This window comes from Candida metapsilosis, assembly GCF_017655625.1.
Source record: "Candida metapsilosis strain BP57 chromosome Unknown scaffold7, whole genome shotgun sequence".
Taxonomy (NCBI): domain Eukaryota; kingdom Fungi; phylum Ascomycota; class Pichiomycetes; order Serinales; family Debaryomycetaceae; genus Lodderomyces; species Lodderomyces metapsilosis.
The window spans coordinates 1,874,756-1,902,306 of record NW_027138165.1 but is presented as its reverse complement, the minus strand read 5'-3'; the positions used below and the strand labels follow the sequence as shown (position 1 = coordinate 1,902,306).

Sequence of the window (27,551 nt, the reverse complement as noted above, 5' to 3'; positions counted from 1 at the left end):
AACTCCAGTATCAGCTTTCACACTATACAATACCTGTTGTCCATATTTTCACCTTCAACACTAAATTCCTGATCAGTTTTTACGTTTTGAGCCGACTGTTTACCCTCCTTGCTAAGTGTTTATATTGTGAGTTCCGCTTGCGCGTGATGCGTTGAGCGAGGACGCTCAACAATAAAAACCCCGGCAAATGTTACAGTCATCGGCCTTCCTGTTCGCAAGAAAAGGAAAGGGTTACAATAATATGATACACGCCCTTTACACGTGGGTTCATTCTAATATTAACTTCAATTATTATATTGTTTCAAGTTTTACGATACATTGCCAAATTAGGAATTAACAATACAAGTTACTATACTTGAAATCTGAATAAGGTTTAATCAATCATTCCTTGGCATTGAACTAATGTTTCAGAGTGTCTTCTAGCTCTTGTGTTTGGATGATCAGGATTTGTGATACTGATTTCAATTACTATAAATATAGGTGAATATCCACATGGATAAGGAACAAGGTATTTTAGTCTTTAGCATTAGTTAGTCTTCTTTAGCTTCCTATTAGTTATACACACTTCCCACATCCTTACAATCACTTATTATCATTCTATCTTATCAAGTTCATCCTACAACTTATCTTATTTACTACTACACACTTGCCATTACACGCTCTACGCCAAGCGACTTGTTAATAGGATGTTACAGTTATGGGCCTTCCAGTTCGCAAGAAAAGGAAAGGGTTACAATATTATGATACACGCCCTTTCATTTGAGTTCATTCTAACATTAGGTTCAAAATATTATATTGTTTCAAGTTTTACGTTACGTTGCCCAAATAGGAATTGACAATGCAAGTTACAATACTTGAAACCTGAATAAGGTTTAATCAATCATTCCTTGGCACGTACTTATTGGCCCACGTGGTATTGAACTAATGTTTCAGAGTGTCTTCTAGCTCTTGTGTTTGGATGATCAGGATTTGTGATACTGATTTCATTTACTATAAATATAGGTGATAATCCACTTGGATTAAGAACATGGTATTTAGATAGTTACTTCTAGTTAGCCTGATTTACCTTACCTTTGGTAATACACACTTCAACACATCCTTTTCCTACTACATTTCATAACTTACACTAATAACTAGTGCTCACTCTTAATATTTGGTAGCGTTTGACTGGTTTTACGATTTGGCGCATCATTGCTGCAAAATTTTACAACATTTGCAATAAGTTATTGGTCAGTTCAATTATTAAGTTCTATTTAGATTACCATGCCACCAAAACAATCATATCGCAAGAGACAAAAAGTCACCAAAAGACCACCAGGTCCAGTTGAACCCATGAAGAAACTGCAATGGATAGAAAATCAAGACTCCAATGATTATCGTGTTAAACATGCTTACATTTTCAGTGGATTAGATGACCAACTCCACATTGAATTCGTTATCACTCAAATCAACTTTAGACTTTTTGCCCGCTCTCAAACAAAAGAGAAGCTTATGTTGTGGGATTTAGAAGATTTTGTATCGACTCACTTGGTTGGCGGAGCGTTGATGTGGTTTCAAGATTATATCAAAGAACAAGGCAATACTACTATAGAAACAAGAATGATTAATGCTTTTGATAATTCCAATTCTACTGCTTCCACTGCTGATGCTTCTGAAACTTTCAAGTATGAAGCCTTTTTGAAAGCTTTTAGAGATAAGTTTAAGAAGCCAGAACATCTCCCAATGTTGCAAACTAAACTTTCAACCATTAAACAAATGGATCAATCCTACAGATTCTTTAAGAAAAGATTCGATGAAACACTTAATCTTTTCACGGTTGAAGAAAGAAAAGCTTCGGAATCTTTTATTGTTGGAGTATTTAAAACTGCTGTTAACAAAGATTATAGAGTTGCTGCTTCTTTGATTAAAACTTTAGATGATATCAATGATCTTAAGGAAATTCCAGATGAACGTATCAAAAGATACAAATACAATATGGTTATGGAACAGAGAAAGAGATTTGAAGGTGTTCAGGACACAAAGAAATTTTGCAAGAATCATCCTAATTCTGTGTCTCATACTACAGCTGAGTGTAAAATGGGTGCACAAGTGGGATCAAAAGATAAATCTCGTCCTGGTTTTGGAAAAGGTAAACCTTTTGTTAAAAAACCTACTGCTACTGATTCTAGTCAGTCAAAAAACTAGACCTGTCCTCTATCAATGACGGTAAACTTGATAGTGTGCTATTAGCTAATCTGAAATTTAATGGAATGAACGTTGAACGTATTTATGCCACGTTAGAAGGTCTTCCTGAATTGCCGGTGATGATGGATTCAGGTTCAGATACAAATTTCGTTAATGAATATATTGTGAAGAGATTTAACTTAATAACTCACGATTGTGATGTTTTAGCTATTTATGCTGCTGATGGTACCTACATAGGCAATACTTGTCGTTTTGTACGCTTGTATTGGGACATTTTGAATAAATATATGACTTTCTTTATTGTTAAAACACTTCATTATCCACTCGTGTTTGGTGCTGATATATCCAGATGCTTTCGTTCTTATCCCAAAGAAGTCAATGTTATTCAACCAGGTACAGAAGTTAACCTCCAAACGTATTTACCAGAAGCAGAATGGGAACCATATCCAATTGAAGAAAAGTGGTTCTTACAACAATCAGTTCAAGCTCAATTTGTTAAACCCAGTGATGAACTGTTCGATGAAACTTTAGAAGATGACAGTGCATTAAAATTAAAACATTTCCATAGATCAACTGATATTGATGTTTTCATGAAACAATTGAAAGAGGATTATGAGCAATATCTCACTAATGATCCACCACCATTTGAAGGTCAATGTAAGTTTACCCATGTCATCAAATTGAAGAATGAAGCCGTTGGTCCCTCATTACGACCATACCCTGTTCCACTAGCTTATCGTGAGGAATTAAAACATCAATTACAGGAATTGCTTAAATTGGGTTATATTAGGGAGAGTGATAGTCCATATTCATCTCCATGCCTATTTGTCCCTAAAGCGGATGGGTCATTACGTCTTTGTGTGGATTACAGACATCTTAACTCCAATACGGTGATTGACAAATTTCCTTTACCTCATGCGGAACATCTACTTGAACTGGTTGGAAATGCAACTTATTTTAGTAAGCTTGATTTAATTGCTGGATACCATCAAATAGGGATGCAAGCCGAAAGCATTAAATTGACAGCATTCTCTACTCCGGAAGGATTATGGGAGTGGGCTGTCATGCCTTTCGGCCTCTGCAATGCTCCAAGTACCTTTCAGAGAGCTATGAATCATATTTTCAGGAAATATTTGGGAAAATTCTTAATTGTTTATCTTGATGATATTTTAATATTTAGTCAGTCAAAAAGTGATCACATGAACCATCTTAAACTTGTTTTTGATTGCTTGAAGGAACATCATTTGGTTGCCAAGTTGAAAAAGTGTTCATTTTTTGCTAAGAAAATTCAATTCCTTGGACACACCTTATCAGGAAATGGTATTCAAACCTCAGAAGATAAAATTCAATGCTTGAAGGAATGGCAACTTCCACAAAATAAGAAAGGATTTCAATCATTTGTTGGTTTCACTTCATATTATCGACGGTATGTCAAGAATTTTGCTAAACTCGTTCGCCCTTTGGTACAAGCTGGATTGGGAAATTTGAAACCAAGACATCCACTGGTCTTACTTGCTTTTGATCAAATCAAAACAGCTCTTTATACGTCTCAAATGCTAAAACCACCACGACCAGGAGCCACTTATATCCTAACCCTGGATGCTAGTCAATTTGCAATGGGTGCTGTTATTGAGATAGTTAATCCCGATGGTCTGATTAGTCCGGTTGCTTATTATAGTAAGTCTTTACAACCAGCAGAGACTAGGTACAGCATTCGAGAAAAGGAGTTACTAGCTGTGGTTCGGGCTCTTGAACGTTATCGACATTTCCTTATTGGACACACTGTTGTGGTTAAAACGGATCATCAATCATTGCTGTATTTGTTGAATTCAAAAAACCAACCGAATAGTAGGCTTTCCCGTTGGCTTGAGTTGCTATGCCAGTTTAATATACATATTCAGTATATTAAAGGGAAGTCTAATATTGCGGATCCTTTGAGTAGACGGTTTGAGTTGCAGTTGAAAGATGCTAGTCAGTTTCATCCTGATGATGTTGAGGGGTTGCAAATAAATGTTACTCATGTGGATACTTTACAAACTTTTACTGCGTTGGATTTTGCTAGAAAAAATCTTGAGGATGATTTTGTTGTGAAAATCAAAAAAGCTTATGAAACTGATGAAGAATCCAAAACAATTTACACAGTCCTCAGAGATAAACTACCAATACCTAAGACCATCAAGGCTAGAATCAAACATTTCAAAGTTGATGATGGGTTGTTATATTTTATTGGTTATGATTTACGAGCTCAGTCAATTGATCGATTATGGATCCCCAAACTGATGCAATATGATGTTACACATTTACACCATTCGAGTCGTACAGCATTACATCCTGGTGCGGAAGTTACTTTTATTGAAATGCTGAGATATTACTTTTGGCCACACATGATTACTACTGTTAAACAAATTATTCGTCTGTGTGTTATCTGTCAAGGAATTAAACCAAGAAATCATTCGCCATTTGGGTTGTTACGTCCTTTATCTATTCCACAATCTCGTTGGAGTTCAATTTCATTAGACTTTGTTGGTGGGTTTCCAATGGTTGACGGAAAAGATTACATTCTTGTGGTTGTTGACAGATTTACGAAACGTGCTCACTTCATACCTTGTGCTAAGACAATCACTGCTCGTCAGACGGCTCAGCTTTTTATTGACAATGTCTTTAAGTTGCATGGCCTCCCTGACGAGATCATCAGTGATAATGATGTGAGGTTTCAGTCCCATTTCTGGTTGAACTTTTTCAAGGAGTTACAGGTATTGTTAAAATTTTCAACTACTTTTCATCCCCAAACAGATGGTCAAACTGAAAGAACAAATAGATCAATGATTCAATTATTAAGGGCATTTGCAGATTATACAGATAGTGAATGGTTGAAGAAGTTGGCAATAACGGAGTTTGCGTACAATAGTCATTATCATTCGGCTATTAAAATGTCGCCATTTGAGGCTGACATTGGCTTCATTCCTAAACAGCCTCATTTGGATACAAGAATTTTGAATCATGAAGCTACTCGTCAAGTCCCTCCTAGTGAACGTATTTCTGAAGATTTTGCACGTCTTCTACAATTTCAGAATGAGTTGGTTAAACAAAATTTGTTACATCTGCAAGCTGAAGCTGAAAAACATTTTAACAAACATCGTGAAGAATTGATTTTGAAGGTTGGTGATCAAGTGTTGATTCATCGTGATTCTCATATGTTCTCAAGACATTTCAAGTTGACTAAACAATCAAATATCTTTTTTGGTCCTTATCAAGTTTGCAAAGTTTATCCAGACAACCATAATGTTTACGAAATCGCGTTAGGGTTACCGATTCATTTCGGACGAATGTTTAACGTTAAGAATCTAAAGCCTTACTACACAGATCGACCCCAATTTCCTAAAGAACCACCACCACCGACGGTTAATTTTCTTAAACTTTGGGCTAGAGAGCATAATATCAAATCAATAGTTGCTTTGGATTTACTTGATAATCTTATTGCTTTAACGTTCAAAAACTGTGATCCAAACCATGCAGTTGTGTTTACGGTTGAAGATGCTATAGCTGCTATTCCACCTACATATTATCAACAGTTACTTGATACATTTAACTTAGAGTCATCTGTTGTTCCACCTGAAACTTCACCTATTCGCTCAAACAATTTAAATGATGTTAGTGATACAGCCATAGATTAACACTACTTTAATACTACATCACGTTATGAAATTGTACGCTGAAGTCAGGTTATGGGTTTTCCCCTAGTCATAGGTTTCCCATACTTGTGGTTTTCCATCTTTCCACAAATAATTTTTTTTTTTTGCTTTTTGCCAATTCAACATTGGTTCCATCCTTTGGATTTTTTTTGATTTTTTTTGATTTTTTTACGAGGGTCTTGCATTTACTTGCCCTCAGGATGAAGTGTTTGTTCATGTCTTTACCCACATAAGATCGTCAGCACAATGACAACATCTTTTCATGAATGACGTTTCGGAAAAACGTTAAAAGTGCCCACATGTTCTTTGCTATATTGGTCCAACTCCAATATTAGCTGTCACACTATCTACTACTTATTGTTCATTTATTCACCTTCATTACTAACATCCTGATCAGATTGAAGTATGAACCCATTGTACAGGTAGCCTCGGGCTTTGTTGAGAGTTACGTTTGCGTGTTTAAGCGTTGAGCGAGGACGCTCAACAATAAAAACCCCGGCAAATGTTACAGTTATGGGCCTTCCAGTTCGCAAGAAAAGGAAAGGGTTACAATATTATGATACACGCCCTTTCATTTGAGTTCATTCTAACATTAGGTTCAAAATATTATATTGTTTCAAGTTTTACGTTACGTTGCCCAAATAGGAATTGACAATGCAAGTTACAATACTTGAAACCTGAATAAGGTTTAATCAATCATTCCTTGGCACGTACTTATTGGCCCACGTGGTATTGAACTAATGTTTCAGAGTGTCTTCTAGCTCTTGTGTTTGGATGATCAGGATTTGTGATACTGATTTCATTTACTATAAATATAGGTGATAATCCACTTGGATTAAGAACATGGTATTTAGATAGTTAGTTCTAGTTAGCCTGATTTACCTTACCTTTGGTAATACACACTTCAACACATCCTTTTCCTACTACATTTCATAACTTACACTAATAACTAGTGCTCACTCTTAATATGGAAAATTTTATGCTGGCTCTAATACACTCCAGTAAATCTTGTCACGTTTTGAAATACATAATTACTTAAAATTGCTTTAACTTAGTTTGAAAGTGGTATTTATTGCTTACATTATAGATGTATGAGTTTAAACTGCCATTCAGTAGTTTACTACAGCGTTTTAGAATCGTTTATAAGAAAGCTGTCAAATTTGTAAAAATATAGAGCAAAAAAGCTGATGTGAAATGTATATAATTGATCATAGCTTTTAATGTAGTGGTTAAAAGGCTCCAAATTTACTTATGATAACAGTTAGAGTCTTCAACGCTCTTCTACGTGGGCTAGGTTCATCTCTTTTTAGATATGTTTGAGTGGCTGCAAAAAGAGGTAGCGCAAAATTGACACAGAACTACTAGCCTGAAGCTCAGCGGAACTCCAATTGCCCATTTCAAATGTACCGTAGGAATCAATTCATGAAGAAGAGACTATAAACAAAAAGGTGGAGAGGGGAACTGCCATTTCTAAAAGTTGGCTGAGTGTCTTTACACAGAGCAAAAAGTCGTGCTAATATAGCATTTCTTTACTCACCCAGTTTTTGCACTCTTTGAAATAGGCTTAGCGAATAGCGCAAAAGGGAGAGACTGCGAGTCTTCAGCTGTAAGTATCTACCACTCTGCAGATCAATAGGTGGTGTCTGAGTGCTTTGACAACTTTCATTTTTTTTTTTTTTCTTGGTGACTAAATGCAAGAGAGAAAATACTGCAAGGGGTCGTACATCATTAAAAACGAAGGCTCCAGACACTCCGAGTTCAAGTGATGTGGTAGGCACCGTTATACGAACTCTTCGCTATCTATCTTCGTATTGTCATGTATACGCCATTTTGAAGGGTCATTCATAAAACACAATGTGACCTAAGCCTAATTTGGAGAAATAACAATGGTTCGAGGATCATTGAGCGTTTTTTTTTTGTAACTCTTGCATGAAACAATCAGATCATTTATTGCTCACGTGAGGAACTTAGAATTTTTCCTTTTTTGTGTGAGTTGTCTCTCATATTAACCATACCAAGGACCTCAACAATGTGCACTGTAAGCAGTTATAGAAAGGCCTGTATATGAGAGGAGGGAGGGAGTGTGGGTGTGTGTGTGTTTTTTTTTTCTTGTTTGTTGTTTAGTCTTCTTTTGTTATTTTTAGATCTTACGTTGGAGGTTTACAAAAACAAAAATAGATGACCAAACACAACACAACACAACACAACACAGAAGAAAGAAGAGAGGACAAAGCAGTAGAAGATTCTATATATATATTGTTTATGTTTATGTTATTGTTATGTGTTAAGGGTGGACTAAAAAGGTTAGGCAAGAAAAGTCTAGGCTTTTGTTGAGAAATAGACCCTCTGTGCCTCCTTTGCTTCATTTTCCCTTGCTTAACCGAAGTTGTGATCTCCAATGAAAAAAAAAAACAAAAAAAAAAAAATATTGAAAATAGAAAGAGCTCTTTCAAATTGTTATGTCGTAGTGTATCTACTACTTTAATAACTGTAAGAGGTAAAGACATAATGAATACTATAATGTATATGTATATATGTATATGTATGTCAAGAATTATACAGTATTTAGTTTGTAAGTTTATTATTATTGTATTGTTACTTGTTAATTAAAAAAAAATACGGAGCACTTTGTTGAAAGGAGAGAGAAAATTAAAAAAAAAAACCAACAAAAGACAAGACAAGGGAGAGAGAGAGAAAGAAATTTTTTTGCCATTCGTCTTTTCTTCCTTAACACCACTCAATTAGTCATCTAATCATTCACCATTGGCAAAGAGGTATATATCTACTCATCACCATAATCATCATCATTATCATCACCACATACCATTGTCCTATACTACAATCACCACACTCCCTATTTACTCAATTGATTATTGAAGTCACTCCCTTGTAAATGGTGGCATAGTCACAACAACAAAACCCACAATTCATAATTACCTTATTTGCATTTAAACACACACTCCTTATCAGAAGAAAGATAGAGATTTAATATACCCTATTAGTCAGTCATGAGCTCACCACCAAACAATTCTGAAGATTTTCCTGCTAGAGTATCCAGCAGGAAAGGAAAAAACTTGCATGTGGCACATAGACGTTCACCATCCGAACTCACCACATTGATGGTTGAACAGTACAACTTGCAGCGTCAATTGGACCAGGTCCAAGCACAACAAAGACAAATTTTAGAGCAACAACAACAGCAACAACAACAACAGCAACTGCAATACTTGCAACCACAATTTGAATACCCACCTCTGTCATCCTCCTCACAATCTGACCATCTGCATTCCTCACAACAACCAAATCACAACAATAACCGTGGCTCACACTCCAGGTCGTCTTCTATCAATAACAACAATTATTCCAATACCCACAGAAGGACAGGCTCAGCAAGTGGAACCGCTCATGGGCACACGAGAAGACACTCTTTAGCACTTAATGAAGCAATTGCTGCTGCTGATCAACAAAGAACTAGTAGACTTAGTTCAAGCCCAGTCCATGAGGCACAAGACGACCAAAAAGCTGGGTCTTTTAAATTTCCACCTGAGAATGCTCCTTCAAGCCCTAGCAATGCGACTCACAACCGTTCAAGATCACTGGCATATGGTCAACAATCTTTCAAGTTTCCTGCTGCTCCATCACAAGAAGGTGGTACAGGCAATAATAGCAGCTTGTTTCCACCAACCCCCAATTTTAGCATCACACAATCTCCAGAGCGTGGAGGGGGCAGCGGTTCCGGTGCAGGAGGCTCCAACCATAATAGAAAACCTTCACACTACAGAACTGCTTCTCGTAACTCAGAAGGTATTAACCAAAATTGGAGACAACAGAATGTTCATTTAGCGCCACAGTCTGGTTCCCATAACAGGCAATCGTCAGGATTGGAACCACCTCCAGGATTTGTCCCCGGCCACAAACCTCGTCAAAGCTCCTATGGAGGAGGAAGCTCAGTCTCTTCTATATCACAATTTTTACCTAATGGCGGTAGTGGTGGTGCTGGTGGCCAAGCTGGGCAGACCACCAGTAATGGACGTAAATCACTTTTCGCTCCTTACTTGCCACAGTCATCTCTTCCAGAGTTGATCAATGAGGGTCGGTTGGTTACTGGTACTTTAAGAGTCAACAAGAAGAACAGATCTGATGCATATGTCTCCACTGATGGATTATTGGACGCTGACATCTTCATTTGTGGATCAAAGGACCGTAATCGTGCTTTGGAAGGTGACTTGGTGGCTGTTGAGTTACTAGTCGTTGATGAAGTTTGGGAATCAAAGAAGGAGAAGGAGGAGAAGAAGAGGAGAAAAGATCATAATACCAGGCCATTGAATGATGATATTCATAATGACGCCACATCAGCACCTACAGCTGCTTCCACCGGCCCATCAACTGAAGGAAAGGATGACAAAGGCGACGAAAACTCTTTGGGAAGAAGAGGCTCATTAAAGCAAAGACCAACCATGAAGAAGAATGATGATGTTGAGGTGGAAGGTCAATCGTTGCTTTTGGTAGAAGAGGAGGAAATAAATGACGATGTAAAGCCATTATACGCTGGTCATGTTGTGGCTGTTGTTGATAGAATTCCAGGTCAATTGTTTGCAGGTACATTGGGTTTATTGAGACCTGCACAAGCTGCACAAGCTGCCAGGGACAAGAAGTCTGGAAACGAACCATCAGTGCAAACTCCAAAGGCACCAAAGATTGTATGGTTCAAGCCTACCGATAAGAAAGTTCCATTGATTGCAATTCCTACAGAGCAAGCCCCTAATGATTTTGTGAGCAACCATGAAAAATATGCTGAACAATTGTTTGTTGCGTCAATAAAGAGGTGGCCCATCACATCGTTGCATCCTTTTGGAACTTTGATCTCCAGGTTGGGAAGGATTGATAGGCCTGATATTGAAGTGGATTCTATCTTGAGAGACAACAACTTTCTTTGTGACGAGTATCCTAATGATACTCTCGATGATGAGGAGCTTCTCAATACTTTAGACTTGCCATCTGTTGAACCTGAGTTGGAAAACCCAAACAGAACCGAGTATTTGAATGATTATATTATTGCCTTTTCACAAAATGGCCAGTTTGTTGATCACGCTTTGCATGTAAAGAGGTTATCCAATACAAAAATCGAATTGGGATTCCATGTTTCAGACGTGTCATATTTTGTCAAACCTGGATCGACTTTGGATCGTAAGCTGAAAAAGAGATCATCTTCAGTTTTCCTTCCACAAAAGGTTGTCCACTTATACCCTCAAGAAGTTAACAAATTGATTTCGTTTAAAGAGAATGTAAAGAATTTGGCCTTGTCAGTCGTTTTTGAAATCGATACCACCAATTTTGAAGTTGAAGATATATTTATACACGAGTCGGTAATTGTACCAAAGCAAATTGTCAACTATGACTTTTTTGACAAAATTTTGGGAAATAAGCCTGTGGACACCATATCGTCTGCAACTTCGGACTATATCAAAACGTTTAGCTTGATTGCAAAAGAGTTCCGTCGTCACCGTTTGGCAAATAGGGATTTAGGAATCAGTCCAAATTTGACGTTGTTGGATCAATTGGATGATGAGAAAGTTGCATTGAGCTTGAACATTTTTGACGACAGTTTGGCACGTGATGTGATATCAGAAATTTCATTGAAAGTGAATTCAGCAATTGCTGCCAAAGTGCAAGTTGGATTGGGTAACAAGGCATTTTTGCGTCGTCAAGGATTGCCCACTTTGCAAAAGATTGAAACTTTTGTACGTAAAGCAACTAACTTGGGATTCAAGATTGACACTACAGATGCTGCCACTTTACAGAATTCATTATTAAAAATTGAAGATCCTGTTAGGAGACAATGTGTTGAGATTTTATTGTACAAGTGTATGACACGTGGAAGGTATTATGTTGCTGGTAAGCAAGACCCTGATAGTTATGGCCATTACTATTACAACTTGCCCTTGTATACCCACTTTTCAGCACCATTGAGGCGCTATGCCGATTTGATTGTTCACAGACAATTGAAAGCAGTGTTGCGCAAAGAAGACGAAGAGAAGGATGTTGACTCATTGAAGGCTTTAGCTGATTATTGCAATTTCAAGAAAGATTGTGCTGCCAATGCTCAAGAACAAGCTATTCATCTTTTGTTGTCACAAACAATCAATGAATTGAGTGAGAGTGCTGGCCAGTTATTGTGTATGGGAACCGTTGTACAGGTCTATGAATCATCCTTTGATGTATTTATTCCTGAGTTTGGTATTGAAAAGAGAGTTCATGGAGATCAGTTGCCCCTTGCCAAGGCAGAGTTTGACAAAACAAATAGGATTTTGGAGCTCTTCTGGGAAAAGGGTGTTGATTCAGCCACCTACGTGCCCCCTGATGAAACAACTTCATTGTCCTATAGAAACTCAATCAAGAACAAGTACAGAACTTCATCCACCGAGGCTGCTAAACTCCAAAACAAGGCTATTTTGGAAAAGAAGAAATCAGACGAAGATTCAATTGTGGAGAAGTTGCGCAAGATGAATTTAGAACCTCCAAAGTTGACTTTACCACCATTGAAAAAGGTTAAGGAAGTTGCTGATGAAGACACCACAAAGTCGATGCCAAATTCACCTACACAATCACACATTCCACAGAATGTGAGAACCAACTCGTCATCCTTTATTGATGAGTCAGAAGGACCAAACCCTACTGGTTTGGCTCCATATTTGCAAAACCTTGAAACTAGAATTGAAGGTGATTCGCATATTCAAGTTGTTAGAGAGTTGACTGAGGTGCCAGTATTATTAAGAGCAGAGATCGGCATGACGTTGCCATGTTTGACGGTTCGTGTTTTGAACCCATTTACGTAGTTATGTGTATATAAGGAAGAATAATTCCGGTTTATTAAAACAAATGTCGTGTAGTGATAACCCTAATTGGAAGAAGAAGAAAAAAAAAATAAAATTCAAAGAATTATTATCCACTTGCAGATTATTTTTTTTTTTTCTTTTTGACTTCGGCACTCTGCATCCATCACATCATACCATTTACCTGCAGAGAAATCATGTCGGACCACAAGACCAACGAGAGCATCGACCTAAAGAGAGACCGTGATTCCGTCAACGGTACACTGTCTCCAAGACCCGTGGTTCACCCCAAAAGATCCAAACTCATTCCATCATCATCGCATTTCGATCTCAACTCACCACTACAAACTAGACCAGCATCACCTTTGATCCTCAACCCACCAATAGATTCTGATGGATTATCGTGGCCATCACATGGTGCCAGGTCGCGTATTGAACAGAGCCCTGAAGAAGCAGCTGAGCGGGAAAAACGTATTGCTGATGCCGTACGTACAATCTTGACTGAGTTGGGAGAAGACACGAATCGGGAAGGGATTTTGGAAACGCCTGAACGATATGCTCGTGCCATGTTGTTCTTCACCAAGGGTTATGAAGACAACATTCGTGATGTGATTAAACATGCTGTGTTTGAGGAGAATCACGATGAGATGGTGATTGTTAGAGATATTGAAATCTATTCCCTTTGTGAGCATCATTTGGTTCCGTTTTTCGGTAAGGTACATATTGGATATATTCCCAACAAGCGGGTCTTGGGGTTGAGCAAATTGGCAAGATTGGCAGAAATGTATGCTAGAAGATTTCAAGTACAAGAAAGATTGACTAAACAGATTGCCATGGCCTTGAGTGAGATTTTGAAACCTAGAGGTGTGGCTGTGGTTATGGAGGCTACGCACATGTGTATGGTTAGTCGTGGTGTTCAAAAGACTGGTAGTTCAACAACTACTAGTTGTATGCTTGGATGTTTTAGAGATCATCAAAAGACAAGGGAGGAGTTTTTGACATTATTGGGGAGAAGGTGATTTTGCTTTGATGCAGATTTAGTTCAACACAAATGGCAGGCGGAAATAAGTCCCTTTCTATCTTTTTATATATTTTTTTTAATGTGTTACGATAATTCAACTTATACAGACTTTAAATATTGTCTATACAAACCCATAGCTCATTTGCTATGCTTTATACAAATTTCATTTGATTAGCTTTGCTGCATGTAAAACAAGTTTATCATCACCATATTGACCGAAAACTTGAATTCCTATACCGTTAAAGGGCACGGATATAGCAGGTAAACCCGCAAGCGAGATTGGCACTGTAAAAATATCATTGATGTATTCATAAAGTATATTTTCGGCGTTCTTTGTAGTGCTCTCCTCCACAGACGGAGCAACATCCATTGCAGTTGGTGAAATGATTAAATCACATCCTTCTTCATTATACAGGTCTTGAAGAAGAGGATGCTTCATTTTGAAAACCGATGAAAATTCTCTCGTCAACTTTTCACGCAATTCAGTTGCTTTGGCATAGTGGTCACCCGATTCAGAACTTAGGGTGTAGTTACCCAATAGTATTCTTCTTCGTACTTCTGGACCTAATGATTCCGTCCTATTTTTGAAAATCAATTCCATGGGATGATCATTGACATTAAGGGGTTTGGAAGTGTATCCGTATCTTGTCCCATCGTATCGGGCCAAGTTTGAGGCAGCTTCTGATGTAGCTATTGTGTAATAGACAGGCAAAGCTTTCCTTATTGCCTTGACTGAGATGAATTTCACTCTATGACCACGATCAATGAGGTTTTCCAACACCTCGATCCATTTCGATCTTACGTGGTCTGAAACTTCTTCAAATAGGAAATGCAGTGGTATTCCAAATGTCAATTGTGACGACTCTTCAGTAAACTCCATGTTATTCCTCACTGATTTAGGAAGTGAGGTTGGATCCTTTTGGTCTTCGACATTCAAGACATCATACACCTTCTCCACTAAATCAATATCCTTACTGATTATCCCCACCGTATCTAAAGTCTGTGCATATGGTATTACACCCCATCGCGAAATTCGTCCATATGTCGGCTTGAAGCCAAACACATTACAATAGCTTGCCGGCAACCTAATTGATCCTCCAGTATCGGTACCAATAGAGAAATTAACAATATCTCCAGCAACAGCAGCAGCAGATCCACCAGATGAACCACCTGGGACTGCATTTTCATCAAAAGGATTGGTCACCGCACCATAGTATGAATTTAAATTTGATGATCCCATGCCAAATTCATCAAGGTTGGCTTTCCCAATACATGTGGCTCCGTTGTTAGATAGTAGTTTTACCACAGTAGCATCGAATGGTGATTGGTAATTGTACAATGCATGAGAAGCAGCTGTGGTGAGAAAGTCCTTGGTGACAATGTTATCTTTTAATGCATAGGTTGTATTTGATAGAGGGGCACTTTGATGACCTGCAATTGTACCTTTGGTAATAATACTGTTGAAGGAATCAGCACGAGTGGATAAGTGCCGAAGCTGGATATATTGTCGTACCATTTGTCTCGGCTGCAGTCGGTATAAACATCGTTTATCGAAAACCTTCTCAAATTTGATGACACAGAAACTTCATTTCGTGAAAAAAAACAAAAAAACAAAAAAACAAAAAAAAATTCACATCTGAGTCATTCACACAGTTTCCAATAAAAGATCACTATTCCCCATTATAATGAGCTTAGAACTATACGGATCCAAAGATAAGACGTTGTTGGCTTTGGTCAACAATTTGAAACTCTCCATTGCCGCCGAGGTATATGCGCCAAAACTTGAAGTACAAATACCTGAAGAGGACAATCATTTCACAGTTTTATTAAAGGATAAAAAGACAGGATTTGAATTATTCGAACCTAATGCTATTGTCAAGTACTTGGCCAAGGATTACACCACTGATGAGCATATCAAAACTGAAGAAAGAGGGTTGCATCAAGTTTTGTTGAAAAATGACAAGAAAGCTCTCGAACAAGTTACGGTTGATACTCCAGCTAAAGTTGAAACCACCCCATCTCAAATTATCCTCTTTTCAAGTTTATATCCAGGATATGTTGGCGGATCAAATAAATGGTTTAACGAGTTTGCTGAAAAAGTTGCCAAGGGAATACAACATGCATTATCGATCACCAAAGTAGAAAGAATCAAGGAAGAGAATACCGGAGCTCAAAAATACGTGAAAGATTTCTTGGTGAAAGATCAAGCTGAAAGAATTGTTCCAAAACCAGATGAACGTAACATCTTGATTACATCTGCTTTACCATATGTAAATAATGTACCTCATTTGGGTAATATTATTGGATCAGTATTGAGTGCGGATATTTATGCCAGGTATGTTAAAAACAGAAACTACAATGCTATTTTCATTTGTGGTACTGATGAATATGGTACAGCTACTGAAACCAAGGCATTGGAAGATGGTGTCACACCAAAGGAATTATGTGACAAATACCACAAAATTCACAAGGAAGTTTATGATTGGTTTGATATTGGATTCGACTATTTTGGAAGAACAACTACTGATTTACAAACTGAAATTGCTCAAGATATCTTTTTGAAATTGCACAAGAATGGTTACTTGGAGGAGAAGACTACTGAACAGTTGTACTGTGAAGAACATCATTCATTCTTGGCCGATAGGTTTGTTGAAGGAACCTGTCCTAAATGTGGTTACGAAGACGCTAGAGGTGATCAATGTGATAAATGTGGTAACTTGTTAGACCCATTGGACTTGATTGATCCAAGATGTAAAGTTGATGGAGCTAAACCAGTGGTGAGAAATTCAACTCATATTTATCTCAAATTAAACGATTTAGAAGAGCCATTGAAAAAATGGGTTGAAGAAGCAAGTGGAATATGGTCAAAGAATTCCAAAACTATCACAAACTCATGGATAAAGCAAGGTTTAGAACCAAGATGTATTACAAGAGATTTGAAATGGGGTACACCAGTCCCATTACCTGGATATGAAGAAAAAGTATTGTATGTATGGTTTGATGCCACGATTGGTTATATTTCCATCACTGCCAATTACTTTAGAGATAACGATGCAACTGATACTGAAAATTGGCTCAAGTGGTGGAAGAATCCAGAAAATGTCGACTTGTATCAATTTATGGGCAAAGATAATGTTCCATTCCATACTGTTGTATTCCCTGCATCTGAAATTGGTACTGGTGATAACTGGACCAAATTGCACCATTTAAGTACCACTGAGTATTTGCAATATGAAGGTGGTAAATTTTCCAAATCTAGAGGTGTTGGAGTCTTTGGAAACAATGCTAAAGAAACTGGAGTCTCATCTTCTGTTTGGAGATACTATTTGGCTTCAATTAGACCTGAAACTGGTGATGCCCAGTTTTCATGGGACGAGTTTGTTGCCAAGAACAATAGTGAGTTATTAGCCAACTTGGGTAACTTTGTCAATCGTATTGTCAAATTTGTCAATGCTAAATACAATGGTGTTTTACCAAAGTATAATCTTGACAATATTCCAAATTACAAGGAATTTGTTACTGAATTCAATGGATTATTGAAGGAGTACATTCAAGCTATGGATGGAATCCAACTTAGAAAAGGTTTGGAGACCGCAATGGCCTTATCGGCGCGTGGTAATGCATTTTTGCAATCGAATCGTATTGACAACAAGAGTTTTGAAGAAGAGCCAGATCGTATTGATGCTGTGGTCAATGTTGGAATCAATATTGCGTACTTGTTATCAGCTGTATTTTATCCATCTATGCCACTGACATCAGTACAAATCAATCGAATCTTGAATGCTCCTGCATTGTCTATTCCTGATCAGTTTACACTTGTTTTGCTTGCTGGTCACAATATTGGTGCTGCAGAGTATCTTTTCAAGAGAATTGATGAGAAAAAGATTGATGAATGGAGGAAATTGTACGGGGGTCAACAGAAGTAAGTAGTATAGTATTAGACTTAGAGTAAAGATCTATGATGAATAAGTTGACTATTGTGGCTTTTTGTAGATGATTTCAAAGTTGACTGCGCTCCAAAGCGACGTCTCGTCATCCCTCCACTCTTTTATCTTTTCAATCGCTTTTTGTTTGGCGTCCTCATTCTTCTTCTCGTCATCAGCAACTATGGTATCACCGCCACCTTGAACTCTCTTGACGAGCAAATCGCCCCAAACTTGCTTATCCTTGTTGAGTCCAGTACGCAACATTGTAGATGTAGTAGTAGTGATATTACTAGGCCTATAACCTGCTTCAATTGCCCTTCTAAACAATTTTCTACCAGCTTTTATATCGGTTGATCCTCGATTCAAAGCACTGGCAATGTTATACTCTCTAAGTATGTCATACTTTGGTGGATCAATTATTATTGAGTCCATATCTCCGTCTTTTATAGCAACAAACTTCCCAGGCTTAGTAATCCTAGCCAATTCCTTCAATGCCTTGATAGGATCTGCCAAATGGACGACAACTTGGTGTGCATAGACCAAATCAAACGTATTGTCTTCAAAAGGCAAATTGTAAATGGAACCAATTTTAAATGAAACATTGTCGACATCAGCACCACTTGATTGCTTCAAGGAATTAGCCGCGTTGATAACATCCTCTGTCGGCTCAACACCAATGACTGACCCGCCTTTGGTCAAATAGTTTTTGGCTAAATCAATGGTGATTGAACCTGGTCCGCAACCAACGTCCAATACTTTAAAATCAGGTTCAAGTACATTGGTGATAAATTTAACTGAGTTTTCAACAGTTCTGATTGCATGAGTATCAGAGACTGATTTTTTGTAGCCCTTGCTGTAGTATGCTTGTTCGGATGACATTGTTGCAGTGTAGCAATTAAAGTGGATGTGAAGAAGCGGTAGTATTTGTGCTTGATAATTAATTAACTGACTATTCAAAGATATATTCTATATTATCCAGGGAATATCGATGGCTTTTTATACTTTTCCAGAACAATGAGTTTTATACTTCAAGTATGTAGGACCATACTCAGTAAATAAATTACCTCATAGTAGTAGTTATCCTCTACGTGTTGATTGTTTCTCCAAAAGTTCACCCGTTCATAGTTAAGTCGTTGCCTTCCGTCATACCGGCCAGCTCGTCTTTTCATGAACAATGTAAAAGCTTTTCCTCATTCAACTTTTGTGATTGCCTCTATGACGTTTACATTATCTTTTAAGCCTTGCTTCACGGAGATATTTCCAAACTCAGCAAAATCTGTGCGGTAGAGACGGAGAAAAAGTACAAACTCCGAATGCTGACTAGAGAGGAAATCTCTACGAGATTAAGTGAAGCTAGCAGATGAAAGATTGAGATACTCTTGATGGTTGCTAAAACTGTCAAGTATAGGTTAAACGAAGCAAAACCTAATAAACCAATGCCGTTATAGAGGCAGATTCCTAAATTGCCCGCCTACCACACTTCTGGCGACGTTCCTTTTTGTATAACATACAGTTGGGCTAAACAAGAGTGAGATTTGGCCAACAAAGCTTCTCCAGGCACCTCAGTACCAGGCTGAAATTAACCACTTGTGACCACTTTGGTGCTCATAAAAGCTGATCAAATACAGAAAGTTACAGGTGAATCTTTTCAGGGAGTGAGTTTTATCCGATAGCCATAGAAAGCCGGAATATTTCAATCCAAAGCTAAATGGGTGATTCTCAGTTTGTGGTAAGTAAATGTCGGCACCAATGCATGATCGGAGATACAATAAATGAAAAATTTATCTCCTGATAGTTTATAAAGTTGTACAAAGATTGATTGATTGTTGGTTGGTTATACATAATAGGAAAAACCCGGGGAAAAAAAAATAATCAGTTGATGTAGTCACATGACTAGAGTCATGAATCCCCACCTTTCTTGCATAAACTACTCTCCTCAAACAAAACAAAAAAAAAATCATGATCTTTATTCCTTCACTTTTACTTAACCATATTCAATTGTATATAACAGGGTTTGATTTCTTTCATAACACCTTCTAATTCATCTTCATCTTAACAACCATAATCACAGCTATATCATCTCCATCTAGTCTTTACAATACACCTACCCCGGAGATTTATTCAATCAAAAGTCACATCAAGCGTTACCCAAGAGGAAACTTATTTTTTATAAACACACGAACTACTACACGTCCTAAAACACATATCCACCGTACAAAAATGCCACCAGTAATGTCTACATTGAAAGGTCTAGTAGTAGGTGCAGTTATCACGCCAATTGTCGCCAAATACGTAATTGCTCCAAGAATGTATGATCCAAATATCATGAAGGAGATTCATTATATTCAAAAAGAGTTGGATTTCGTCGGTTGGAATGTCAGGCACTTGGAGGAAGAAAAGGGCATAAAGGAAGAGGAATTATACCAACCAGCTACATACTATGCTCAAGCATAAAGCTGCTGGGAAGTCGCTCTTGCTATTTTAAGAGTCTATTGCATTGTATTTATAGGGATTTATAAAAAATAAAAGGGAAACTATTATGAGAATGAGTAGCAATACTATGTCAACTCTAGTTATGATTACGTTATTGTGTTCTCTTGCAAATCGTTTAAAATGACTCGAGGAGAATGGTTCAATACTCTGATTAAGTGCCTAATGTCCCAAATGAACCTCTTCTTTCTATATTACTTCAAGGCAACCGCGTAAGACGATTAAAGACCAGAATGGTTGGTGAATTTTGCGTTCAATCTCTGTCAAAAGATATACACTCTACAAAAAGGTCGGGTGAGCTGAGTTGAAACAACGAGGCAAATAGTCCATTTAATTTGAGCCATTGTAGAGCTTACCCGCAGACTGACACTTTAATAACACTATCAAGAGATCAATAACGTTCCAAAGGCCACAACCTTTAAAATTGTGTTGCGAAACGTGTTATGGGATCCGCGGGTATTACACAAAAGAGGAGCATGGATTGACACTTAGAGAAAACATTTTCCAGAATTTTGCACCCTCCTATATTGCGTAATCGTTCAAAAGCAATGTTACATGTTTACCTCTTTATAAATCGCACTTGATAAAACCCAAAAAAACTCCTTCTCGAAAGGGAATAATTAATTTTTTTTTTTTTTTTTGGAAGGGCCCATTGCGCCAAAATATTTGTGTTTCAGTCGACCGGGTAAAGCGAGGACAAAAGGCGTCTTTTCCGACGGCACACGCGTCATAAAGACTGAGGCGGGTCTAGATTCACTACAACAACTCAGAACAAACATTTCGAAAAGATAGAATGTATGAATGAAAGGATGTCGTAGAAGCGATGGTAACTCTCCAAATGTGGGTATAGTCAGGCACTAAATAGAATAAGCTACTACCGCTGACTAAACTTATAGTTAAAGGATCTTACAGGTGTGCCTGAGATGAGTGATACGAACAAAAAACTGAAGGTATCTTCAAAGTGCATATGATTCTCTCTTTTTGCTTGGCAGTAGGAAAGGGGGTGGGTGGGTCACTCTTCTTTCTTTCTTCAGGTAAATAATAATAATAATAATAATAATAATAATCTATGCTTTTTAGGATGCTAAATATAGTTATTCTCTTTTGTGTTGTTGGTACTTAATTTTCCTAAAACATCAAAATTCAAAACAACTGAAAAAAGCAAATTTTTAGAAAGGGCAGTGCTGCTGCATAATGCATCTTTTACTCCTCAACCAAGTAACACAAGTGAATTTAAAAGTCACATATCTGGTCAACACAGTATCAACTGAGATATAGAAACAACATCATCAACAACATCGATTTACAGATATATATCAAGACCAAAATACTGCAAAAAGTAAAAGTAAAAGAAGAAGAATTTCATCTGTCTGTACAATTTCTTAAATTAAAGCGCTAGATCAAGCAAAAAAAAAAAAAAATTCATATATAAAACCAGAAAAGAAGCCTAAATCACCCTTTCAAAACTTGTTTTCCAAATTCGACAAACTAACATACAAATAACACACTCGCTCAGATAACAACGTCAAAACAAATCAGTTTTTCCATCCCTCGTTTTCTGACTTCATTATTCTATGCATAATATGACAGTCGAATCCCAACAATACATCTTTGACGCTTTCCAAAAGGCAAATCAAAGCCATATTTTCAAATACTACAACCAATTAAACGTTGATGAACAAACTCATTTCTTGAGTCAACTAGCAGCTATTGAAAACCCATCCAAATTGGTATCCACAGTTTCCGACGCTATTAAATTCTCATCTTCAAATTCATCATCAAAGAATTTCACCCAGTTGCCCCATGAACAAACTGCATCTACACTTGATCTCGACCCTGAGACTTCTCAACACTGGTCAGAATTGGGATTCAAAGCTATTGCTGATGGCGAAGTAGCGGTGCTTTTGATGGCTGGTGGTCAAGGTACTCGTTTAGGATCAAGTGATCCAAAGGGATGCTATGATGTACTGTTGCCTTCACATAAGCCACTTTTCCAAATTCAAGCAGAAAAGATTTTAAAGATTCAACAGTTGACGCAAAGTAAATTCAATTTGGACAAATTACCTACTGTGATGTGGTATATCATGACTAGTGCACCAACTAGGAAATCCACTGAGGAGTTTTTCACACAACATAAGTTTTTCGGATTGGATCCAAAACAAGTTGTATTCTTCAATCAAGGTACATTACCATGTTTTAATTTATCTGGAGATAAGATTCTTCTTCAATCGAAAAACTCCATTTGTGAATCACCCGATGGAAATGGAGGTTTATACAAGGCATTGTTGAATAATGGAATCTTGGATGACATGGTTAACAAAAACATTAAGCATATACACATGTACTGTGTGGATAATGCATTGGTTAAAGTTGCTGATCCATTGTTTCTTGGTTTTGCAATTGATAAACAATTTGATTTAGCTACAAAAGTTGTCCGTAAAAGAGATGCTTGTGAAAGTGTTGGATTAATTGTTCTTAATGACGACACAAAGAGACCCTGTGTCATTGAATATAGTGAAATATCACAAGAATTGGCCGAAAAGAGAGATCCTAAAGATGATTCTAAATTGTTTCTTCGTGCAGCAAATATCGTCAATCATTATTATTCAATTGATTTGTTGACAAAGATGATTCCTGAATGGATCTCATCGCAAGAACATTTACCATTCCATATTGCCAAGAAGAAGATTCCTTCAATTGATTTGAAAACTGATCAATTCCATAAACCAGAAACTCCAAATGGTATCAAATTGGAACAATTTATATTTGATGTTTTCACATCGGTTGAATTGTCGAAATTTGGGTGTCTTGAAGTTGAAAGAACTGATGAATTTTCACCATTGAAGAATGCAGATGGAGCAAAGAATGATACACCAACTACTTGTAGACAACATTATTTGGAAAGAGGAACCAAGTGGGTGAAAGAAAATGGAGGTAAAGTGGAAGAAGGAGCACTTGTTGAAATTGATCCATTGACAAGTTATGGTGGTGAAGGATTAGAGTTTGTGAAAGGAAAGACTTTTACACATGGGAATATTATTTAGAGCTTATACTTTACTGGGTAGGAAATATAAAAAAAAAAGTTACTTTATTATTGTTGTTTAAGCTAATAAACGATTCATTTGCTCAACGGTGTAGTCCAACACATACGTCTGTTCAATCAAATCATCTAATCGATTGTAATGACGCTCATTGTATGGAATAATACTATCAATAATCTTCATCAACCCAGGAACTTCAATTAAACTGTCAATGGCAAAATGCTGCAAAATGACATGAATCAAAGATTGACTAATTTCAAAAAACTTGAAATTGACATTCCAATCTCTAATTTTTTTAAACAAGACAACAAGTTGATCATTATTTAATTGACTTATTGTTTCTTCCAATTGGAAAGATCCAATAGATGACTCTTCATCTTCATTTGCTTCAATACATGATTTAATCACATGATATAACCTCATTGAATGGTTCAATGTCAAAGCCAACAAGAATGCATTACTCCAATCTTGATTCTTGACAAAATTAGATAAACTTTGCTCTTGTTCAACTTTATCCTTAGCTGCCAATTCACGTAGTCTCACTTCTTCAGCAGTATTATCAGTCCAAGTAGTCACCTTCCCATCGGCATCAGCAGTGATGAATTCATCACCTTTATCATCACGCAAGGCCATGGCCCAGATTCTATTATCATGGTTATCCAAAGTTTTAATCTCTTCACCAGATTTATAATCCCATATCTTGACCAACCCATCAGCTCCACATGATATGAGTTGTGGCAGTTGAGGGTTGAAAAATTTGACTCGTTGAATAGAATTTGTATGTCCTTCAAGGGTCTTTTGACATGTAAAATCATTTAATGACCACACTTTTAATGTTTTGTCACCACTTCCTGTAACAATCAATTTATCATATTTGTAAAAATTGATATCCCATAATCCTCGTTTGTGGCCCTTGAGCACACCAATAGTTTCCCCAGATTGACAATTCCAGACTTTACCCAATTTGTCATATGATGCAGTAGCAAAGAATTCATCATTGGGGGAAATGTCAATGGCATTTATATCTTTATCGTGAGCTCTTCTCGTATACACCGATGTTTTCATTACATTCCCACTGGTTTTAGGTATGGTCCATTTCTTTATAGTCAAATCACTCGATCCGGTGATGAGAAATGTAGGTTCCAGTGTGAGTTTATTCAAACAGATTGCCGTAACTGGTCCAGCATGACCTTGGAAAGTGGCATACAATTGGAAACTCTCCACATTATCATCCCAACGCCATAATTTGGCTTCACCGTCTTTTGAAGCAGTGGCTATCCATTTACCATCGGGACTTGCATCCAATGCATTTAAAATATCAGTATGACCTTCGCACAACTTCAACTCAAATGGTTTTTGTAAATCCATGACTCTTAACGCCGGAGAGTTTGTTGCCATTGCTAATAAGTTATGGTCTGGTCCAACATATCTAGTATCAGCAATGATTCCTTGGTTACCAGCAATTCGCTTCATAACAGGTAGCTCTTGTACATTGTCACCGCTGACATCTCCTTGCTTAACAGAAAGATCCAATTCCACCAAAGTTTGATCACTAATGACCAAGTATAATTGGTGTTCACATACTTTAATCACATCCATAATTACCAATTCCTCATTTGTCTCCAAAGGGGCTGGTGTTTGAGCAACCAACTCACCACTTTTGATATCCCACAAACGCAATATATTACTCGACCCAGCAGTGTAGAAAAACTGACGATCATTGACATACCTCACAAACCCACTAGCTTCAACCTGTTCGTTTATAGGATAAGTGTACAATGGTTTAAAGTTCTTTGTGCCGTATACAATCACAACATGATCTCTTCCACCAGTTATAAAATATTCAAAATCGTCATCGAATGCAACACCTCGAACTGCAGTATTGTGATCTTTTAAAGTATGGATACATTTCCGTTTGGACAAGTCCCATACCTTGACCGTACCCATGGTATCACCACTAGCCAATCTCCAACTATTCAAATTATTTAATTCTCCATATAATGTAATTGAACATATTGTCGTACCGTGACCTTTCAATGAATGAGTAACATACCCACCTTCAATATCCCACACTGTCACCACTCCATCAGATCCACCAAATGCAAATAACGATGACGTAGAATCAACAGTTGAAATATAGACCGGTGATGAAAGTTTAAAAGTTTTGGTTATGTGTTTTGATTCAAGATCAAATATGCGTAGTTGTTGAGATTGTGAACATATTGCAAGGTATTTACCATCTGGAGTGATGCATAGACTTGTGATTGCTTCATCGTCATCTCCTTCGATTTTATAGTAGATCTCATTGGTGTGTAGGTTGGTTATAACTACATCTTCATTGAGTGGAGTAGCCAAGAATTTTCCATCAGAGGCAGATATACTTGCACTGGTGCCTCCCAAGTAAATAGGCTCGGTTTCTTTATGTATGTATGTTGTTTTCAAGTCCATCGTGGGGTGCCTGTCGATGCCTGTAGCTTTTGCAACAAAGGACAATTTTTTTTTTCTTTCTTCTTTTTCAAGATGAGCAAAAACAAAGGAGAGAACCAGAGATGATGATGATCTTCTTCTAAAAGTCTTCTAATTAACTATATAATACACAGTCATCTATACCCACTCTATACCCAACGATTTGGCAGTATTCTCCATATACATCTCAATATAATCCTCCAACCCTTGGTTCTTCTCATTGGTGTTACCAGACACCCATTGTCTAAACCTAATCAATCTAAAAATCAAACCTGAAAAAATCATACTCAACTTGATCCTAACGACATCCAAATAATCACCCCAAGTTATGTATCTCTCACTTGAAATTGCTGAAGTTGCCTCAGTGGTTAATAAATTTATCCTGTTTACAGGCGATCCATAATCTCGATTAAGACTTTGAATCATTCGCATGGTTCTGGTAATAAATGTCAATTCCTTGGGGAACTTCAGCTTATCACCAATGAAATCTTTAAATAAATCAGAAATATCACGCGTGTCTTTAGTTTGCTGATTTGTAGTGTTCATTTTCACAGGACGAAGCTGGACTAAAGTTGCAAAAATATCGGGCGATGCGATACCCCAATCAAGAGCAATTTCTTCAACTCCTCTTGTGTTGAGCAAAAACAAGTCTTTCCAAAGTTTACTATATTGCAATCTGAATTTCTCAGGAAGGGTGGTGTATAATCCATGATCAAGTAGTACAAGTTCTTGTTTCCCCCTGTCATTAAATCGAGCAATCAAGTTGCCTGGATGAGGATCAGAATGAACAAACCCATATTTGAAAATCTGTCTTCCAAAAAGTTGAATATACTGTGTCATCATTAAGGTGAGATTAAATTTTCGTTGTAGTAGTTCTTCCTTTTTCGTTAATGCCACTCCATCAATCCATTCTGCTGGTAATACTTGCTTAGTAGTCAACTCAGGATAATTTTTGGGGATTTTCAAATTAATATTTCTCAATTGAGGATCATTGTTTATCAATTTTTGCAATTGTTGAGCATTTTGCATCTCATGAACAAAATCAGTCTCAGTAATCAACTGTTCAGATATAAATTTGCTAAACATAGTTAAAGGTATATCAAATACTTTTTCATATACTTTGGACATGAAATGATAAACCCATAAATCAACCACAACTTGATTACTTATGTAATGATGCTGCACTTTTAATGCCACTTCCTCACCACCACCAAAGCCAGAATTAAGTTTAGCTTTGTGTACTTGAGCAATAGATGCACTTCCAATTGGCACTTCATCTATCCAGTCAAAATATTTCTCTCGATAATTAGCTCCCAAATTTGCTTTCAAAACAGCATCAACTTTATCCCAAGTATCAGTTGGCGCATCATCATACAATTGTGGGAATCTGTCCTGATAAGCTTTGGGAAACAAGCTCCCCTGATTTGCAATAGCTTGTCCTAGTTTGATATAAAGTCCCTTATTCGTCTTTAACAATTGTAACAATTTCTCACTAGCAATCTCATGCAAATCATTCAAATCTGCGTATTTATTGCTATTGAACCCATACGCATAAGCGATCCAAAGGAGCACGTATAAAGCACGTACAGTCCTAGCAGCAAGACTGGAGTTGTACTCTCTGTCCACGATGTAAATGGCGCCTCCGCTCACGGTGAATACGGTTGCTCCAAGCACAACTCGTCGAAGTATTCTTGATGGTTGCTTAACTGAAGGATGTGTTTGGCGTACAGTGGTAGCAAAGCCCTGTATTCTAGTAGCGTGACTAGCTTTCCTTAGTATGGGAGATACCCTGTACCATGACTGGTTAAACATGGATCTATGAGGAATTACTATTGAAGAGATCTTCTTTGTCAAAAAGCAATTATTGCAAAAATAATAACAGCGGCGGAAAATTTTTG

The 27,551-nt window shown here is 37.3% G+C and overlaps 11 protein-coding genes across 11 annotated transcripts; 7 read left to right on the top strand and 4 right to left on the bottom strand. All coding sequences in view use genetic code 12, as the record gives it.

Annotated features, from left to right (window-relative positions):
* Nucleotides 1-1,263: 1,263 nt before the first annotated feature.
* I9W82_005392 (uncharacterized protein) lies at nucleotides 1,264-2,184 on the top strand (the record flags this gene model as incomplete). Its single annotated transcript, XM_067694564.1, has 1 exon — nucleotides 1,264-2,184. The coding sequence occupies one exon, from the start codon at nucleotides 1,264-1,266 to the stop codon at nucleotides 2,182-2,184; it is 921 nt and encodes a 306-aa protein (XP_067546872.1).
* Nucleotides 2,185-2,249: 65 nt separating this feature from the next.
* Nucleotides 2,250-5,858, top strand: I9W82_005391 (uncharacterized protein; the record flags this gene model as incomplete). The annotated part of the gene is made up of 1 exon (XM_067694563.1): nucleotides 2,250-5,858. The coding sequence occupies one exon, from the start codon at nucleotides 2,250-2,252 to the stop codon at nucleotides 5,856-5,858; it is 3,609 nt and encodes a 1,202-aa protein (XP_067546871.1).
* Nucleotides 5,859-8,884: 3,026 nt separating this feature from the next.
* SSD1 (mRNA-binding translational repressor) lies at nucleotides 8,885-12,712 on the top strand (the record flags this gene model as incomplete). Its single annotated transcript, XM_067694562.1, has 1 exon — nucleotides 8,885-12,712. One exon carries the CDS (start codon nucleotides 8,885-8,887, stop codon nucleotides 12,710-12,712), a length of 3,828 nt encoding a protein of 1,275 aa, XP_067546870.1.
* Nucleotides 12,713-12,906: 194 nt separating this feature from the next.
* Nucleotides 12,907-13,728, top strand: I9W82_005389 (GTP cyclohydrolase I; the record flags this gene model as incomplete). The annotated part of the gene is made up of 1 exon (XM_067694560.1): nucleotides 12,907-13,728. One exon carries the CDS (start codon nucleotides 12,907-12,909, stop codon nucleotides 13,726-13,728), a length of 822 nt encoding a protein of 273 aa, XP_067546869.1.
* A 165-nt stretch (nucleotides 13,729-13,893) lies between these two features.
* I9W82_005388 (glutamyl-tRNA(Gln) amidotransferase subunit) lies at nucleotides 13,894-15,246 on the bottom strand (the record flags this gene model as incomplete). The annotated part of the gene is made up of 1 exon (XM_067694559.1): nucleotides 13,894-15,246. The coding sequence occupies one exon, from the start codon at nucleotides 15,244-15,246 to the stop codon at nucleotides 13,894-13,896; it is 1,353 nt and encodes a 450-aa protein (XP_067546868.1).
* A 169-nt stretch (nucleotides 15,247-15,415) lies between these two features.
* Nucleotides 15,416-17,656, top strand: MES1 (methionine--tRNA ligase; the record flags this gene model as incomplete). Its single annotated transcript, XM_067694558.1, has 1 exon — nucleotides 15,416-17,656. The coding sequence occupies one exon, from the start codon at nucleotides 15,416-15,418 to the stop codon at nucleotides 17,654-17,656; it is 2,241 nt and encodes a 746-aa protein (XP_067546867.1).
* A 48-nt stretch (nucleotides 17,657-17,704) lies between these two features.
* On the bottom strand, nucleotides 17,705-18,535 carry I9W82_005386 (uncharacterized protein; the record flags this gene model as incomplete). The annotated part of the gene is made up of 1 exon (XM_067694557.1): nucleotides 17,705-18,535. The coding sequence occupies one exon, from the start codon at nucleotides 18,533-18,535 to the stop codon at nucleotides 17,705-17,707; it is 831 nt and encodes a 276-aa protein (XP_067546866.1).
* Nucleotides 18,536-19,876: 1,341 nt separating this feature from the next.
* I9W82_005385 (uncharacterized protein) lies at nucleotides 19,877-20,110 on the top strand (the record flags this gene model as incomplete). Its single annotated transcript, XM_067694556.1, has 1 exon — nucleotides 19,877-20,110. One exon carries the CDS (start codon nucleotides 19,877-19,879, stop codon nucleotides 20,108-20,110), a length of 234 nt encoding a protein of 77 aa, XP_067546865.1.
* A 1,610-nt stretch (nucleotides 20,111-21,720) lies between these two features.
* On the top strand, nucleotides 21,721-23,190 carry UAP1 (UDP-N-acetylglucosamine diphosphorylase; the record flags this gene model as incomplete). The annotated part of the gene is made up of 1 exon (XM_067694555.1): nucleotides 21,721-23,190. The coding sequence occupies one exon, from the start codon at nucleotides 21,721-21,723 to the stop codon at nucleotides 23,188-23,190; it is 1,470 nt and encodes a 489-aa protein (XP_067546864.1).
* A 57-nt stretch (nucleotides 23,191-23,247) lies between these two features.
* On the bottom strand, nucleotides 23,248-25,635 carry UTP13 (Utp13p; the record flags this gene model as incomplete). Its single annotated transcript, XM_067694554.1, has 1 exon — nucleotides 23,248-25,635. The coding sequence occupies one exon, from the start codon at nucleotides 25,633-25,635 to the stop codon at nucleotides 23,248-23,250; it is 2,388 nt and encodes a 795-aa protein (XP_067546863.1).
* Nucleotides 25,636-25,791: 156 nt separating this feature from the next.
* Nucleotides 25,792-27,465, bottom strand: I9W82_005382 (uncharacterized protein; the record flags this gene model as incomplete). Its single annotated transcript, XM_067694553.1, has 1 exon — nucleotides 25,792-27,465. The coding sequence occupies one exon, from the start codon at nucleotides 27,463-27,465 to the stop codon at nucleotides 25,792-25,794; it is 1,674 nt and encodes a 557-aa protein (XP_067546862.1).
* Between the last annotated feature and the right edge of the window lie 86 nt (nucleotides 27,466-27,551).